General features: G+C 42.3%; 2 protein-coding genes across 4 annotated transcripts in view; one reads left to right on the forward strand and one right to left on the reverse strand.

The window, feature by feature from the left end:
• The window catches only part of CACNA2D3 (calcium voltage-gated channel auxiliary subunit alpha2delta 3), a 776,451-nt gene that overhangs the window by 112,201 nt on the left and 645,121 nt on the right, over nt 1-19,129 (reverse strand). The window lies entirely within an intron of this gene.
• On the forward strand, nt 5,198-18,344 carry LRTM1 (leucine rich repeats and transmembrane domains 1). 3 transcript variants are annotated; one of them, XM_045505407.2, is made up of 4 exons: nt 5,198-5,797; nt 8,279-8,875; nt 13,017-13,115; nt 14,533-18,344. In XM_045505407.2, exons 1-4 carry the CDS (start codon nt 5,704-5,706, stop codon nt 14,964-14,966), a joined length of 1,224 nt encoding a protein of 407 aa, XP_045361363.1. In that variant the 5' UTR covers nt 5,198-5,703; the 3' UTR covers nt 14,967-18,344. The 3 variants fall into 3 exon arrangements, with proteins under 3 accessions (XP_045361363.1, XP_045361364.1, XP_010966651.2); XM_045505408.2 differs by lacking the exon at nt 13,017-13,115 and having other exon boundaries at nt 14,641-18,344; XM_010968349.3 differs by lacking the exon at nt 13,017-13,115 and having other exon boundaries at nt 5,202-5,797; nt 14,533-18,343.

Below are 19,129 nucleotides of genomic sequence, written 5' to 3' on the forward strand. Positions count from 1 at the left end.
GAATGGGAAGTTGGGGAGTCTGTACTTCCTCTAACCTTGACAGAGTGGATGGGCCAAAAAGAAACAAAGTATATCTAGGTCTGCCTCTGCTACCAGCCAAAGGACTTCAGAGACTTGGTTCCCAAAGAGGTGGACAATGTCAGCATCCAAGCAAGTCATGGGCATGCTTCACGTGGGTAACAGGTGCAAGGTGATGAGGTGATCAGCACTGACTTTGATAAAGTAAATAAGAATTGTGAAACAGCACCCTCCACACTGGTAAGTTCTTTGCAGGCCAAGAGCCAGCATGCCATGTCTTTTCTAGTTCCCATGGCCCTGAGCTCATACCTGGGCTCAGTGGACAGTGGACAGTAAGAAGGAGTCTCATACATTCTGGCCACTGTCTTCCTTAGCTTTAGGGAGGCTGGAGGTACACACTTTGTATCCACTACTCCACTAATTTTATCAGACATCTCAGGGCTAGATAAAGGGAGTTTAAACTCTGTAGAAGTTATACTGAAGTAAACTGAATGACCCTAGGTAGTCCTTGAAGCTGAGGTTTCACCTTATGCAAAAGGCAAGAAAGAATGAGGTATACATATCCTTACTGCCTTCTCACTAGAGAAGCTGTATGGTAGCCTTGATTCTCCACTGAATGGCTCAAAAGGAAAGTGTTTTTATCTTCTGAGTGAGTTAGAGCTTCCAGATAGTTAAATTTGTAGCTTACTGTAGAAAAGAATGAGTGGTATTTTAAAAAAAGATCTTAAGAAATAAAATACATAAAACTATAGGTTCCCTGATTGTTGTACCTAACATGGATACTCCCAATCCATGTGTTTGCAATAAATATGCTAGAGATTTTGAGTAAGTTGCTTAACTTTTTATGCTGCGGTTTTGTCATTCATTCATTCATTCATTCAACATTCAACATTTATTTAAGAGCATACTACATAGTATTGTAGAAACTATGGGAAGAAATAAAACAAACTATCTTAATCTTACAGACTAGTGAGTTATTGTCACCTTTAAGTGAGACAATGCAAATGAAACATGGAGGCAGAGACTGCTAATGCTCTCCAAAATCTGACTCTTCTTTTTCCAAGGCACACAGCTAGGCTACATTTCCAGCTTCCCTTGCTGTTACATATGATCATGTGATTTCATTCTGTCCAATGGAGTATAAGCACTCTGATAAGTACCATCTCCAGGCCTGACCCATGCCTGGTCCTCATCTTCTTCCACCATCAGCAAGCTGATGGAGAGGACTCTGAGAACTAAGAGGAGGGCACGGTGGCAAGATGGAAGGAGCCTTGGTCCCTAAATGCGGCATGGGAGCCTGGGCCCCTGACAACTTGAACTAGACTGTGATAAGAAAAATAAGTAAGTTGTTATTCTTAAGTCACTGAGATCTGTAGGTTTATTTGTTATAGTAGTTACATTACGTTAAGGATTTACCTAATATAAATCCTTAGCAATATCTGGCCTATTGTAAGCACTTAATAAATGATATGATAGCCATTTAAAAATATATTTCTAGTTCTTTTGCTATAGGCTTCATAAGACCAAAAAGAAAAAGAAAAAAAGAAACTAGGAAGGAACGAGGGAAGGAAGGAAGGAAGGAAGGAAATAATACTGAGGTCTTTTAAAAAGCTCTGTATACATTTTATACCTGGATGCCATTTGGTCATCCACAACCATAGGGAAGTATTTTCCAAGTGCCAAATCTTCTCCATAACTAAATACAATTTTGATGTGGACCTGTGGTGCCAAGGGCCTCCTCTAGGCTATCCTGGGCTGCAGCTGTCACTCAGCCTGGCTGCCTGCCCCACATCAGATCACCACAGCACCTGCTTTGGACGTGGCCCATGGGGTGGGGAAAGCACTTAGCCATGATTTTGCCAAAGCAGACATTAAAACTGGGAGAAACGCTCCCATGAGATATAAGGTCTGGTCACATGTGGAGATCATTTGGCAGAGAAAGATACATGTCAATTTGGGGGCTAATCTTCCTGGAGTGAGAGGAGGTGAGCTCTAGGGATGTGATATTTACACAGCTAGTCACTAGAGGATCAGCATTCTCAAATATTCTGGTAAACGAAATGAACCTCTTCTTGCTATTTAACAAAAGTCAGCTCTTCTCCTTTGTATTTTTAAAACTACAGATGTAATACATGTTTATTGTCACAAGTTGTCTATGTAGAGGTATAAACAGAAAAAGTTAATTTTCCTCTCTTTCGTCTTAAATTATCCCTGTCCCCTAGGTAATCAATATTATCAATTTAGCTTTTGTCTTTCCCTATTTATTCCATCTTCAGACAAACCAATGCACATTTTTAGAGTTAATCCATCCACCTTTGACCTTTTTTGTAACATAAACAGTACTATACAATGTGCATTCCTATTCAAATGTCTTTATTTAACCGAACAATTTATGATGAATATCCTCCCAGGTGGATATATTTAGCTCTAACTTATTCTTTTCAAATAGCTATATAATGTTACCTAGGAGAAAGAGCTATTACATATTTGCTAGATTTCAAGACATCGTCCATTTTAAATGTTAATAATGGCTGGAGTTTTTTTGGAGGGAGGTGAAATGTTAAATAGACCAAATTATATGAGGAAACATTCTGACTTAAAATGGTCAAAAGTGTATAGGAAATATATGTGTGTGAAATTACACAGAAACTAAGAAATTTTTGAAATCATACTGCGACAATAGCCTCCACAGTCCTTCAAGGGTGTGTCTGAAGCAAGTTCTGGTGTGAGGACCTGGGCTCCTGACTAGGTCTTGTATCAGGAGCCCCTCACAGGAGTGGCTTTGGCCCTCCAGGAAGTGCCTTGGCCTGACCTGACATGCAGCATCTCTCCTGGGTGATTCTTTTGTAGCACCACTGTCTTGCCACTTCTCAAATCTGGCTCACCAAAGGAGGGAGGGAGAGAAGGTCCTGCTGGTATTAGCATGCAGATCACACAGCCTCCTTTTGTTCTCTGGGCTGAGGTCAGATAGAATAAATCAATCAGCCTCTGCTTCCAAAGTCCTTCAACATCTGGGAGCCTTCCACTTTGAGTGTGCACAGCCCATCTCTGCATCACCAGTTAGAGTCAGCAAGGGCAAAAGCAAACCAGGGAGCCCCTTTGGGCAGTAAGCCACTGCTCCCAGGAGCCCACCAGCTGTGAGGGTTCTCTGTATATTCCCAAGGTACTCAGATAATTAGGTGGGAGTCAAGACTCTTTGAGGTCCAAGAAGACACACTGCTAATAGGAGATGCCATTTCTGACCATTTGCTCTACCAGACCTGTGCTTAACTTAACATATATCCTTTGTTCCTCCCTGCATTCTGTGAGGCAGGCATTCTACAGATGAGGAAGCTGAGGCTCAGATTCTATGGTTTGCTGAAGACCACGCATCTTCAGGGAGTCAGCAGCATGAAAGCGGGCTTCCTCATTTAGCCACACAGCCTGGCTTTTAACTGCAGGTATCCCGGACTGCCTGCAGTTTCCCTGTAGGAGTCCTCGCTACCTACGCCCAGCTGTGCCGCCAATAGATACATCTTTTTCAGGCCTCTGAGTCCATGAGACTTGGACCCTAGTTGCACCCTGCAGGACACAGCTAAATAGCTCTACTGTAACCCAAAGAGACACTCAAATACAAAGCCTTTCAAGTCCACTCAAGTGTTCTGACCAGAACGACAAGGTTTTAGACAAAAGTGGGCCCTAAAGATCATCCTTGCCAGCCCTCTCATTTTACAGTTAAAGAGACAGGGCAGTGGCAGTTGGGGTGGGTGACAGCTGGCTGTGGTGGAGCAGTGACAGTAGTGGCCAGTCAACAGGATAGCGCAAGGTTTGCAAACTATGGCCTGTGGGCCAATCCAGTCCTCCCTGTTTTTGTAAAGAATATTTTTTTGGGGCACAGGGACACCATTTGTTTGCAGAATGTGTGTGGTTTGCTGTATGCTACAACATCAGAGTTGAGCTGTTGGTCTCAACATCTAAAATATTGACTATCTGGCTCTTTACAAAAAAATGTCTGCTGAGCCCTGGGAAAGACAGAGGCATGCAGATTGATAAAAGTTATTGACATCTTTCTAGTTCTTAGAGTAAGTGTAATGTTCACAGGTGTTTGTTATATTGTGACATATTAGTGACTGAATGCTATATATGGTCCCATGTTATCCAGGAATAATTATTATTAAATTCTGTGCACCTGAAAGCAGACAGATAGGAAAAAGTCAGGGAAGGAAGGGAGGAAGGAAGGAACCACTTAGTCCTTACTAAGATTTAAATGGCTCTTTGTTGCCTACTTGACTTTTCCTCATTGTATTTCCAATGCTCAAAGTATGCTGGAGAGAAGACTGGGTGAGGACAAGGTTGAGTCAAATGCTAGCAGCATATAGAAGTCCTGGAAAGTACTCTCCTGGGTAATTGTGACCATTTATGAAGGCACGTTGGGCCATGACACGTATTTCTTTACGTAACCCTCGGAACAATCTTATGAAGCAAGAGCCACTGTTATACCCATGTTACAGATGAGGACATGAGGTTCCTGGTGGGCAAGTTACTTGCCTGGAGACATCAAGCTGGTGAATGGTAAAGCCAAATTCAAATCCAGACCCAGATGATTCCAAACCCCACACTCAACTACTTATTACTCTGCCTGGGGCCAGGGACCCCACTTCACGCTGCCCCAAGTAAAGCCTGGCTTTTACCTTTTTCACATGTATCACCATGGGCACGCAGAGCATTTTGGTGTATTGAAGGGCAGCTTTGACATTGAAACCCCACCTCAGCAAAGGGTGGGCACTTGCACTTTCAAAGAAACGTTCCAGTCCCTGGTGGGAAAATTTCCAACGGTTTCAATTAGAGAACAGTCACAGTTCATTGACGCCTGATGCTCACAGGGGTAGCTTTATTGTTTCATATGTGAAAAATGAGGAAAGGGCCAGAACCTCAGCATCAGGGAAACGATGAAAGATTGAGAAGTATTTCCAAAGGCATGCAACCAAAAGGTCAATTCAAGGAGGGGAGGGGCAGGAGGGGAGGTGGGGAGCAAGCAAAGAAGCAGCTGAGAAGTATTTGTGGCACCAGGGAGAAGAGACTGTGATGTCCACGAAAGGAAACCATGGCTATGAATTTCAGGGCATCAAGACCCTGTCAACAGAGCTAATCCCCACGGATGTTGGCTGAATAAGCCTTCGATGACCAAACAGTGCACTGTGGAAACCGTGTCAGCCTCCAGCAGGCCAATTTGTCCTCATATTACACACTCTGCTGGCTCTGTTGCTAGACCCCCAGATCGAGGATCCACAACAAGCAGCCCCCAACCCGAGGAGGGTTGACACAGCATGGTTAATAAGTCAACAGAATTCAGAAACCAGGACCGGATTAAGAAGGCAGTTTTATTTTTGTGCCCTGGACTTCAAGCAGATTAAATAATCAAAAAGCCTGAGCCACTGGGGTCATGTTTGAATGCTACAGCTGTTCACTGAGGTTTGACAAACATTCTTTCTGTGGTTTGTCGTCTGAATGGGAAAGGCAGCGATGATCTTGGGGAGGGCGATGCTTTCAGAAAGAAGAGGGGGAGCACAATCAAAAGATCCTCTTATGGAAAACAATCCCAGCCAGATGGAGAAAGGGGAAGGGCTGCTTAAATAAGTGGTCTCCTGAAAGCGACAACTGTTCACCGCATTGAAGAAAAGCACAAGCAGGATCAGAAAAAAGTGAATGAAAAACTGGACCCTCGGTTGGTGGATCTGCAAATTAATAAAGGTGGGCTTCAGTTTCAGCGGGGAAGCCTGTGGAGACTCAGTCATGGAAGGTGAGCCATGATTAATCCCCTTGCGCTTTAGGAAGTGGGACCCCCTCTGGAAGGTATCCGTGGAAAGCTAATTTTCAAGTTGTTTTTCTCAAAAGACCAAACAGACGTAAAAAAACGTCTCTGAGGGAAAGATTTATGTTTGAGCCATGTTGGGTCAGAGGAAGGGGGTGGGGACCAATGTACCCAGTCATAAACAGATATGCAGTTGGCCTGTCACGGGCCATTTCATAGAAAACACAGTGCTTTAAGTTAGAGTTCATATATCATCCGCTGGTAGGGGTGGGAGTGGGATGATTTTTTGCAACTGATTAATGATTGAGACCCACAGCTAAAGTGAAGGATAGCAACTCTTCTCCGAGCACATGATGTTTTGGCATTTAGAGGAGTCATTTAGATCATTTGCAAAATTATAGAAAGGAAAACAAGGATTTTGCTCTTTTATATTTTGGAAGAGGGAAGGGGAGTGTGATGTTTTGCATCCCTTGAGCCAAGCTATGCAGAGCAGAATCTCCTTCAGATGGCTCTACAAACATCTTCCCTATTGCCCTAAAGCACTGTCCACAGCAGCAGAGAATTGAAGGGACAAGGGGGCAAAGGCTCCATTTCATTTGACAGCCACACTGTCCATTTCCCCAGTTAAAGCCAAAAATAGACAAACAGACAAACCAGAAAACCTCTCTCAAGAGCTTTCTTAATGAGTAGGTAACTATCTTGAGTTTTAAATATTATTACCTGGCCCTGTGAACTCCTTCTCCAATTTAACAAAATGCTCTTGATGGATATTTGCATATTTTAAAATTCAAGTCTCAGGAAAAAAGAAGGGAGTTATAAAGCTACATTGGAGACTGACCTAGCAATATCTAAGAATGTCAGCTCAGCATTCTCTCTGAATCTTTCAAGGAGGCTCCTGTTGATTGTAGAAACCCTTGTCCATATTTCCGCATGGCCAAGGAGCTCTGTGCAAGGATGCCTTCTGCAACATCGTTTGTCATGAAAGAAACTGCAACAACTCAAATGCTCGTCAGGACGGGAGTGGCTAAATATTAATTCTGGCATGGCCTCACCATGGAATACACCACAGAAGTTAGAAGGAATGAATGAGCTCTCTATATATCCATGTGGATAGGTCAGTTTTGAGTGTCTAGAGTAAACCGCAAAACGAAACATGCTGATGATTACATTTATGTCCATTTTTAAAAGCCGCTATGTAAAACATCATGTAGTATGTGCATGTATGTTTGTGTCTGTGTGTGTGTATAAAAGTATTTACACGAAGTAAAGCACAGCAGGTAAGAACCGTGAGAGATGCTGGAAGCAGACTGCCTGGGTTCAAATCATGATTCTACTACTTACTATCTGTGTGATCTTGGGCAAGTGATTTAGCTTCTCTGGGCATAAAGTTTCATCACTTTTAACATATTCATAATAATAGATCCAAAATTACAAGGTTATGAAGACTTAATTAATTAATATATATAAAGCACTTACAATGGTGCCTGGCTCAAAACATGAGCTATAAGGCTATTTGCAATTGTTGTTACTGAGTATTGTTTTTAAAAGGCCTAGAGGGATGCACTAGTAATGGTACGGAAGAGGGAGGTTCATGTTGTAGCTGGATGCTAATCAAAGGGAGTTCAACCGTTTCAATAATGCATTATTTCTTTGAGTTAAAGAAAGAAGAGGTGAAAGAACTATAACAACCTATGAATAACTGTCAGAACTTTGTTATAGGAACATGGGTGTTCAATTATTTATAATGCTTTTCTTTGTTTTTAAAATCTCTTGAATAAAAAAGGAGTAGAGACAATCTTCATTCATGGAATTATTATACCTACAGGATAGACATCAATTTCTAAGAATGCTTCAGACCTGCCCTATCCAACATATGTGCCCACTAGCACCATATGGCTATTTAAATTTAAATTGATTAAAATTAAATGCAAATAAAAATTCCATTCCTTGGCTGCAGTAGTCACATTTCAAGAACTCAGTAGCCACATGTAGCTAACAGCTACTATGTTAGACAGCAGATACAGATCATGCCCATTGCCATAGAAAGTTCTGTTGGACAGCACTGATCTGGAGCATACTTTTAAGAAATATGAGTATCTGAACTTGCTACCATTCTTCTAAACTTCTGGTCCTAGACAATTCTGCTGCATCATACAAAGGGTACCCAAAATATTTTTTTCACCTTTCTATTTGATAGCTTAAGTCTTCCATCTTCCAATTACTGAGCCACTAAGGAAATATCTTTTCCAAGGCTCCGACAATCGTTAGCACTGAGTTTCCAACTGTTAATGACACTGGGGATGTTCTCAATTGAGCCCAACTCTACTAAAGATGGTAAATGATAAAACTTCTCTTCCAGGTTTAGGTGTTCACTGCTCAGAATCACATTACCTGTGAATTTAAAGGGGAACAAATGCTGACATCACTTACAAACTAGCTCCTATCCCGGTTTCTTTCTGTTTGTCATAGGTGAACTGCTCCTGCTTTCAAGTATGATTTTCCTGCTCCAGGTGGTGTGCGGCTGCCCAGAGAGGTGCCACTGTCATTCACCTTCAAATTCTGTAGACTGCAGCCAGCAAGGTCTCGCTGAAATCCCTTCTGGTTTGCCTCCTCAGACTCTAACACTGAACTTACAAGATAACCAGATACATCAGCTTCCGGCTTTGGCATTTAAGTCAGTGCCACAGCTCACAACCTTGAACTTATGCAACAATTCTCTTTCAAATCTGACTCCTGGAGTTTTCCATGGGCTTCAGCACTTGCAGGTCTTAAACCTAACCCAGAACTCCCTGCATTCCCTGGAAAGCAGACTTTTTCATTCCCTTCTACATTTGAAGGAGCTTGATTTGTCATCAAACAACATAAGACACCTTCCCACAACCCTGGGTGAGCCTTGGGAGAACCTAACTGTATTTGCAATTCAACAAAACCGGCTTCAGCAGCTTGATCGAGCCCTCCTAGAATCTATGCCCAGAGTGAGGCATTTATTTCTCAAGGACAACCTTTGGAAATGCAGTTGCCACTTGCTCAGTCTTAAACTCTGGCTGGAGACATTCATCTATAAAGGTCAGTAATGTCTATTTGGAAACCTCCATCTGTACATTACTGGCCTAGAATGAACCTCATCTATTCTCTGCATTTGAAGGAATGTTGGGGAGTGTGCGAGGGGTCCATGTAAGACTTTTCACATTGATGCTATTTCATGGTATGGCAAGAGGCAAGTGAGTCAATAGAGGGGGTTTAGATTCAGGTACGTAAATTCATCTACAAAAATGATTCATGGAGATAACGTTCCACTTTTTGATTAACAACACCATTAAGTTATTTATTTGGAAACTGTAGGCCCTTAAGAAAGAGGGAAATTCAATCACCATCTAAATAACTGCTCAATTCTGAACAGACAACAAATCCTGATTTTCAAGTGTGATCCAACTAGAGGCATGGTATCTCGCTGTAGGATTTCCACCGCCTCTTTGTTTGCCCATTTGCTTCTGCCCAGTTGACAGCTATGAATCTTCCCTAAAATCTTAGAGGATTATCCCTTCTGCTTTAGTAAATGCCGCTGTTACTGAAACCGAATACAACAGGGCCTCCTTCAAAAGTTACTTACTATTTCTTTAACCAGATGTCCAAAGCAAAGCAAGGGATCCCAGAATATTAAAGACGAGTGGCTCTGGAAATCACTCAGGGGTCAGCAAACTACAGCCAAGGGCCAAATCTGGCCCACCTCCTATTTTTCTAAGTAAAGTTTTGTTGGAAGACATCTACACACATTTTATTATGTACTGTCTGTGGCTGCTTTGTACTACAAGGACAAAGTTGAATAGTTGGGACAGAGACCATAGCAAAACTTAAAATATTAACTATCTGGTTCTTTATAGAAAAGTTTGCCAACACCCTCTAACTCAATATTAGCCTATTATCAATGGGAAACAAAGGCCCAGAGATATTCAGTGACTTGGTCACAGTGACAAGATCACAGAATAGAAGCACAGACAAGAAAAGAACGAATGGCTTTAGGTCTTGGCCCTACAGTCTTTCCTCTACATCACAGTGCTTCTTTCTTCCTAACTTTTAAGCATCATTCATTCATTCATTCATCCTATACTTGAGGGCCTCATATGTGTCAGGGACTTTTCTAGGCGCTGAGAAAAGGTTAGTAGTCAAGAAAACCCCTACCATCTTGGACATTACATTCTGACAGTAGCAACAGTGGTTGAAAGATAAATATATATCCATGTTCAAATGGTAGTTAGTGCTAGAAGTTGGGTAAGGGGAGAGAGAGTGATGGGATGGAGGTTTAATTTCAGATGGGAAGGACAGGGAAGTGCTCTCCAAGGAGATGACATGGGGGAGCAGAACTAGCACAAGAGGCAAAATGAGCCATGAGATAATTAGGGGAAAGGACAGCAAGTGCAAAGGACCTGATAGAAAAGTAAGCTTGGCCTGACAGAGGGACAGAAAGACGGACAAAAGCGTGGTTAGAACAGAGGAAGGGAGTGAGAAAGGATAAGGCAGCACATGTACTCAGGGGCCAGGTCACGTCGGAACACACAGAGCAGGCTGAGATGTTTGCATTTTATTTTAGGTGAGATGGAAATCTCTTGGAGAATCTTAGTCAGGGGAACAACATGACCTGATTACATTTTAAAAGGTCACTCTGGTGATTGTAGGGAGAGCAGACCAAAGGCTGAAGAAGAAGAAGCAGGGGCATGAGGAAGAAAGTGATTTTAATCATCCAGGGATGAGATGTTGGTGGCCCAAACCAGGGTGATGAGAAATGATCAACTTTGGGACATATTTAGAATATTGAACTGATAGAAATTACAAATGGGTTGGAGTGGGAGATAAAGGAAAGAGAGCATATCATGGGAGATTCAATTTTGTTTTGTCCTTCAGGGGTAAACAGATAAATGGTAATGCCTGTTGCTGATAAGGGGGAGGCTGGGAAGTAAGGAAAATGGGTGAGTTTGTGTGGGAGGTGGTAAATCAGGAACTCATTTGGGGACATGTCAAGGCTAAGATGCCCATTACATATCCAAGGAGTGCTGTTGAATTGGTGGATATATGTGTTAGAGTATAACTCAGGAAGATATCAGAGCTCCAGACATGAATTAGGGAATCAGTAGATGGTTGCAGCAGTTACGAAGAAGGAAGTGGTAAGAATCTGTAACAATATAATAGCCAAGAGCGTATCACTAACCAGCTAATACTCAAGTTGGCCTACAACAGAGGTGACAAATCTTTCTTATAGGAAGTCGCAAATAAAACTGTTTGCATCTAGAGGTGAAGTGGCTTTAGTTATTGTGTTCTGGACTAAATGATAAGCATAAGCCAAACCATTGCAGAAAGACGGTTTTCATCAAAGAAAAATATTTCTTGACAAAAAGTAGTTCCTAGGTCCAGAATACTAGAATCAACATGGGGTAGAATATGGCTCCCCCTACTCTGCCACAGACTCACTGGTGACCTTCAGGCAAATGAATGCTCCTCACTAGCCCTCAGTGTCACCAGATGGAAATGACAGTGTTACCTCAGAGAGCTCTTGAGGCCCATTTTGGTCCTCAGATTCCACACTGCAGCTCAACACTTCCTAATTGCAGAGCTGCCCTGCCCAGACAACAGTCTTTCTCTGGAGGAAGGCAAAATTGATCTGGGATAACAAGATTTGGGTGTCCCAAAATAAGTAAATAAAACCTCCAAGTAGATGTTAAGTGGAGACAATCTGACTACTGATGCACTGAATAAAGGCAAAATATGAGAATAGATATTGGTCAAGACCTTATTTAAAAAACAAAAACAAAAATACATACAAACACTAACGGTATGACTCAGGACAGGCAGTTTGATGTGACAACCATCTCAGTGATGCACACAGTAAAGGTCTGTTGCTCACTCATGTTAGAGTAAAGCAAGTAGGGGGTTAGGGCTGGGATCCATGCAGTCATTTAGGGACATAGCCCCTTTCAGATTTTGATATTGCCAACTTTACCATGTAGCCTCTCAGGTCACAATCAAGGGTGAACAGAATACATGGAGGATGAAGCAGGGGGTTTTGTGGCCTGGAAGTGTCATTCATTGGTTCCACTGGTCAGAATTCAATCATGTGGCCCCAATCTGACCATAAAGGGTGGGGAAATTTCATCTTTCTTTGGGCCCAATAGCCAAAAAAATGCTCTGATGAATACCTGATAATGTCTCCTTCACAAAAATATGCATATAGATTTTATAATTAGTATTCCTCTTTTTCCATTCATAAGTAAACAAATCATCTTTATGCTGATAGCTAACTATATTAAACATTTATTCTGGGCTAGGAGTTGTGCTAAATACCTGATAAACTTTGTCCAACTAAGTTCTCCAAGCAATCTGGTGAGATGAATTTCACTATTACCCCAGTCTCCTGCTTTCCAGATGAGCAAGCAGAGGCACAGATTGGTCAAGTAACTTGCTTAGGGTCACACAGCTAAGAAAGGGTCAGATTTACTGAATCCAATCTATTCCGAGACAGGGGTTAAGAGCTATTAGTCGTCAGATGGGGGACATGAGTGCTTGGTGAGCTGGAGCTTCTTGCCTTGTCGGCTTCCATGAATCTAGAAAGGATTGAGACCCTTAAGCTGTCATCTTCAGATTTGCCTCTTGGAGTCCTCACAGAGGACATGGTGATAGAAGGCTAGGATGTGAGTCCTGGCTGAGGATACAGGAAGCCATGGAGCTCTTGGTGGCCACACCCCTGCCTTGCAGCCATGTCCTAAGCTAAAGCCTGTGTGTTCCTTCAATTCTGGGTCCCAAGGTCGTGCCTCCCACCCTAATATTGAACAGCAGGAAGCCTGGAACTGGAGAAAGACAGTGCTGAAGCCTGGACTGATAAGGTGAACCACCCCAGTCTAGTCTAAGTCAGCTGGGGGAATCTCTGGTCCCATGGCAGGCGACCTTTTTCCCCCTGGTAGAATTCTCAGTGCTCTTTGGCTGGTTTAAACATCATTACTTCTTCTCAAGGCCCCACATTTCTTTTCTGTCTCTCTGGCCTTCTGTCTTACAACTAAACCCAGGCACAGTATTGAAATAGTCTGTGAGACAGGGACCCTTAATCACGGCGCAGCCTGATGGTGGCTTGGGCTCATCCAGAGCACCTACCCTGCACCTCTGGCTTCCTGCACATCAGCTCAGGAAAGAAGAGAATTCCTCTGTTACCTTTTTGCTTTAGAACTGAAGCCCTTGCCTCAGGAAATCACTGAAGAAACCAGGAGGGGCCCAAGAGACTCTGGCAATAGGCAATTCTGTTCAAGCAGTGACAGCAAAAAAGGTATGGGTTAAATTTTGCCATGGCCATTAACCCTGGTGTGATCTGGGCCACCATAACCCTTGGGCTGCAAAATGACTGACCTGCTATTGGGCCATCGTTGGACTTGGCTTATAAGGCTCAGACAGAATAGACATGAAAGTATTCCCCAAACTCTGAAGTGCTATACTATGGAAAGCTCTACTATTGAAGTGACCACCTCCTGCATGTGACTTTCTAGTATAATTTCATAATTCACCTACGGTGTGTACAAAGGCTCTCCAGTCTATCTTGGCTAAGAGCGGTGCCAGGCTTCACAGCCATCGTGGGGGAGGAGTTCATGGCAGCTGAGGGAACTGAGCCACAGGTCATGGGAGTGAGGTTCTACTAAGGGTCATTGCGTTAACTCCACTGACCTCAGGATGTTCCTGAGAGGAGGAAGCAAGTGTAGTGGAAAAAACTGGGATTACAGGGGAGGGCTGGGTTTGTGTGTTGATCCATCCAGTTAGACCTGAATGACCTTGGATGAGAAGTACCCATTATGGCAGAGCTGTGAAGACGTATCTAACAGTGTTTTGTAAACTACCAAGTCAGATACAAATAGGATGTTTTCATGGCAAGAAACTTAGTCAGAGAAGTTTATCTGCCTGAGGTCAAATAGTAAATTGGTGGTCAAATTTGGCCAAAATGGAATCTGTTAGCCCACTGCTCTTTCTAGAAAAGAACTCTACTAGGAACTCAAATCCCCTTGAACAACAGTAGTCCACATACCTGAGGAAATCAATCCCCTTACAGAGAGTGGAAATTGAGTCTAATAACCTACTAAAAAGCTTGACACTCAAAGTACTAAATGTTTCAAGGTCTGAGGAGACACGTTAATTGTACTTAATCCCCTGAACTAAACTCATATTCCTGTCAAATCTTCAGATACATAAAACACTCACAGGGTCACTGACCTCCTCATTTGGCATCACTGAAGAGTGTTGGTAGAGACATAGGGTCTTTGTAATTAATATGTAACATCACAACAAAGGACATTTGTTTTATTTATTTTTTAGATCTCCAGTGGGAATTTGGCACAATAGATTTTTTGTGTGCCGGGGCTCATTAGGGGTGTGTAACAGCGCCCTCAGGCTGGCCTCCAGCGCCCCTTCCTATCAGCTTTTGCATTGTTTTTCCCTCTGCATTTATAAGGTAAAGGTGACTTGGCTTACTAATGAATTCTTGGTCATACATAATTGCCCATTTAGTGTGTGGCATTTTTAGCATTTAGCCAATTTAGAAATCCTAAAATCATAAAATATAGTTGTTAAATTCTTTGACTCCAGGGGAAAAAAGTGTTGTTTTATAAATTCCATCTGCCTAAGTTTCTGGAGGCTGAAGATGTGGAAATTCAGTTGTATCAGGCTCTGTTATCACTGTTTGCTTTTGTTTCTTAAAGGGGGAATAACAGACAGTGTCATCTGTGTGTCACCGGACACCTGGAAGGGAAAGGACCTCCTTAAAATCCCTCATGAGCTGTACCAGCCCTGCCCTTTTCCTTCTCCAGATCCGGAGTCCTCACAGGTGCAGCAGCTAGGTGCTACCCATCGGGCTGTCCCCAGGCCTCCGGAGAGCCACAGCGCGGGGGAGCGAGAACACTGGGAGTGTGAGATCAAACCCAAGCCAAGGCCAGCCAATCTGCGCCACGCCGTGGCCACCATCATCATCACCGGGGTGGTATGTGGGATTGTGTGTCTCATGATGTTGGTTGCTGCCATCTACGGCTGTACCTATGCGGCTATTACAGCCCAGTACCATGGGGGACGCTTGACTCAGACCAATGAGCCTGTGAAAACAGAAGGAAAAGAACTCTTTGACAGCTCACCGGCCTGAAACCATTCATCTCAAGTAGTAGTAATCATTTTTGGCCAGAAGAAAGTGTCTGAGTAGGGCTGATGTATTCCCTGTTACTGTTTCATTTTGTTTTTTCCAAAAAAAAAAAAGACTTATCTGTTAAAAAAAAAAAATTCCTGGGAAGAAATCTGTGTTGACATTTTTAAAAATACCATAGTTGAAATAGAGATGATACTTGTGCTCTGTGCCTGAGAAGTTATGACAATTATTCTGTGTGGGGAAGTCTGTCCACAGAGAAAGGGAAAATACATCTCTTTCAGGTACTCTTCACCATATTAAGCTGCTTTTACAGAGCAGCAAAAATACAAACACGTGTGCCAGTCAGCATTCCTGGGAGCTTTATGGTCCACTGGAAAACTGTCCAATTTTGAGTACCTGGGAAGAAGTTGGCGATCTTATCCAAGGGGCATTGAGTGCTTCAATAATCCAAGTTCATGCTAGATCGATGATACTTTTAGATGTTATGTATGTTATATATTTAACGGGAGCGTCTGTTGGTTGACAAATTTGTAGCCTGCCACAAGTCAAATTATATTTATTTTTCTAAGTCAGAAAACCATTTGGGGCTTTGTAGGCCACAGAGGAAGAGGAGGGCTCCACGACTGGATAATAGGACTCAGGCCCAGGTCTGAGGATGTTTCCTGATGCAAGGGTAAATAACATATAAACAAACACAAGGAGGATAGGGAGGCGGAATTCAGGGCACATATTACTGAAAGGCCATATCCACCAGGCGATTGGAACCTTCCATTTATAACTCTCACAGCAGGAATAAATTTAGGGTGGGCTAAGAGCGAAATAATGGCTTGTGTGTATCTCTATCTATGTACATAGTGTGCAGAGTGCATAGACTTGTACAACCACACCCACACATAAACATACTCGGAGCAATCAGTTTACCCACTAATGAAATGCAGCCGCAGCAGGGTGGGAGCCAGCAGCTGTCGACCACCACCCAGACTGTCTACTCAACACTCTGGGATAGGAAGTCAGAGGAAGGCTGAAGAGAGTGGGAATTATCAAGAGACTTGAGATCTGTGGCAACAGCCGTCCTAAACATTATGTAGGCCAGGGATTAAAAAAATCAGGTGTGGGTTGCTTGACTCCACAGACATGGTCCTGAAGAGCTGCATGCAAAGGGAATTTTTGTAAATTGAATCATCATTTTAATGCAGTAGGGGAGCTCGCTATTTAAAGGAACCTTTCATGGAATCTTTCTGTAATGGCAATAATTGGCTCCAGATTTATGCATTTTGTGAATTTGCATTTTTTCATGCTAGGTTTTCTTAAAGTGGAATCTACCTGCTCTCTCTCATGATGCCCCATTTTATACTTAGAGTCACCTGTTACTATTAAAATCATTTTGTGCAGAGGAGTTAAGGACTTGGCAAAAGTAGAGAATGGCAAGCTATCCATCCAGAGGTCTTGACAGACATCACTAATCAATCCCAGCACTCATCTCAGCTGAGCCTTGATGCACCACAGATGCCTTCTTAAGACAGCACTGTAGGCAACCAGAACTAACCAACTGGAGTTGGTTCAAAGGATAAAACATATTTGCCATCCATGGTACTGGCTCTATATCCACTCCTTCAGGCCATGTAAAACTTGTTTTGGATCCTAAATCAGTAGTCCATTCCCTAACCTGGTATGTGAATGGGAGGTCCACACAGGCAGGAACATTGTCTCCCTATCTGATGAGGCCAGAGCCTTGCCCAACAGTGTTAAAGGGGCCAAGAGAAACAGACAGATGAAACTACCCCAGTTTACCCTGCAGGATACACACATCAGAGGCCATCTATACCTGCTCATAGTGCTTCACAACTAGTGTGGGTCCTGCACACACCCAGAAGCTGAAGATGGGCATCTCTTTGGAGCAGCAATTTTGCTGAATGACTTTTCTTGGGGAAAAAGTATAAATCTGATGTTAATTTTTTCCAAATATTAAAATAAACCTGGATACATACATTAAAGAATAGATTGAAAAATTAGCATGCATTTTAAGATCAAAAAGAGACCCCAGAGAAAGTGGGCTGTTGCATCAGCTCCATCCAGAGCTCTGATGCCTCCGTTCTGCTCTGCTTCATGCACCACTTCAGTGGGCAAGACTGACCATCTGGTTGGAAAAAAATCTTTCTTTCCCTTGCCCTGGAGTGTGAGTCCTTGGCCATGGAAGCAATATGAGAAAGGAAATTGAGAAGATCTTTTTATACATCATCCTTATTTCACCAAATGTTTCTAGAGTTCATGCTTTGTACCAGGCATGGTGAGGGGTGTTCTCATGACATTCATGCAATCTTGGCAACGACCCCGTGAGATACTTGAACAGATATTACATAAGCTGGGAACTACTGAGGCCAATAATGGTGCCTCCTCTCACTGCTGTGATTTAAAACATCCAGTGCACTGTGCTCTGCCAGAGGTCTGGTGACTGTGCAGGTCTACCCTGGCCCCCTGCCCTCAGGGATCACACAAGAGAGCTTCCAATCCACCACAGAAAACCCTGAATGTGGCTAGAATCCTCACTCCTCAATACACATGTCCTATTAGATTTCTTAGCACAGATGATAACTCAGGCAAACAGATTCCTGCTTTATGAGTAGTCTTTAAGGAGAATGATTAAAACGATGCCTGTGTATATTCAGATTTCTGTCTTTGCCTACAGTCACCACCGACAGCAGTTGGTGATGAAAATAATTACCTACCCTAAAATGTCAACAAGCCTCTCAGCACAGAAAAATATAAATCAAATTGTTTAGATTAACAAATGCACAGTTATCATTTGTTAATATGAGAAATGAAATGTTTTCACTGTAAAAAACATCGCAGATGAAAGACCCAATTTGCAGGGTATTCTGCAAGAACCACAAATTATCTTTCACAACCACTACAGCCCATGAGGGACAATTTGCAAACGCCTCATAGATTATTTTCAGCTGCTTATTGCTGCTGTCATATTCATAGATTCCCCTATAAAAATGCCCTTCCATCACAGAGCCTGCTGAAGTAATACTGTGAACAAATATCACGTTTAGTGTTGATTGTTTCTGAGAAAACCGTGTAAAATATACTTTCTTCATCATATTTAGTGAAACAGTATCACTATTTTTGCTTTGCCAGAGATCACAAATTCACAGTAATAGGGCCCAACAGATGTGAGGCATTTAAAGAGGGCGACATAGGGAACTATGTTCAATATCATGTAATAACCTTCAATGAAAAAGAATATGAAAACAAATATATGTATGTATATGCATGACTGGGACATTGTGCTGTACATCAGAAATTGACACATTGTAATTGACTATACTTCAATAAATTAAAAAAAAAAAGGAGACAAAGCGGGTGTATGAGGAATCTCTGACCTAGTGACTGTGGAGATAGACGATTCAGTCTCAAATCTATACTTGAAAAGCTTTAAAATTAAGGCAAATATCCTTGACCCTGTGGGATGAATCTTGTACTTCAGATGATAAGATGCCAATGGACAACTGGGTATTTTATTTATTTTTTTTTTTACAAAAAGGAAAGACTGAAAAGTGACTCACAGGACTTCCCCTTGAAGGTTCATGAAAATCAAATCTCATTACTCAAATTACCCTGGAAATAAGACACTCATGTCTTAGACCCTAAATATCAAAGGAAGTGGCTCAATCAATTTCTAAAATAATCTATCTGTAGCACCCATTATCATAATTATACAACTGTTAGAAACCTATAACTTTCTATGGCAGATCAGGAAATAACTGTTTTCAGTTGGGTCAAACCCATCAGTGTATTCATTGCTAAATCCTATTAGACAGAACCTACCAGAAAATTATATACCAACCCCACATGGAATCACTGGGCTGTGGTTTATATGCACAACTTCAGAGAAGTTTCCTGTTTTCCCTTGTAACGAAAACAATTCATTTATTTTTTTATGCTCAAACTGCAATGAGGTCTCAAAGAAACCTCTCTCCCATTCAGCAAGCAGCTTTGTAACCCCCTACGCTCTTTTCAGATTCTGACTGGAGTATCCGCACCTACTTTTGACCGCAATGACATTGAGTATTCATTTGTGTGGATAGGATGTCACCTAGTTTCAAAGGCCCATCAAGAAAAGCCAGAAAAAGAACCAGAGGATTTGGAGCTGGGAAGGT

Source organism: Camelus bactrianus, chromosome 17 (genome assembly GCF_048773025.1).
Source record: "Camelus bactrianus isolate YW-2024 breed Bactrian camel chromosome 17, ASM4877302v1, whole genome shotgun sequence".
NCBI lineage: Eukaryota > Metazoa > Chordata > Mammalia > Artiodactyla > Camelidae > Camelus > Camelus bactrianus.

Coding starts and splice junctions, on each gene's coding strand:
- LRTM1 (XM_045505407.2), top strand. CDS start 5,704: ATGAAAAACTGGACCCTCGGTTGGTGGATCTGCAAATTAATAAAGGTG. Junction 5,798..8,278: donor TGGAGACTCAGTCATGGAAG/GTGAGCCATGAT, acceptor TGTTTGTCATAG/GTGAACTGCTCCTGCTTTCA. Junction 13,116..14,532: donor AAGCAGTGACAGCAAAAAAG/GTATGGGTTAAA, acceptor TGTTTCTTAAAG/GGGGAATAACAGACAGTGTC.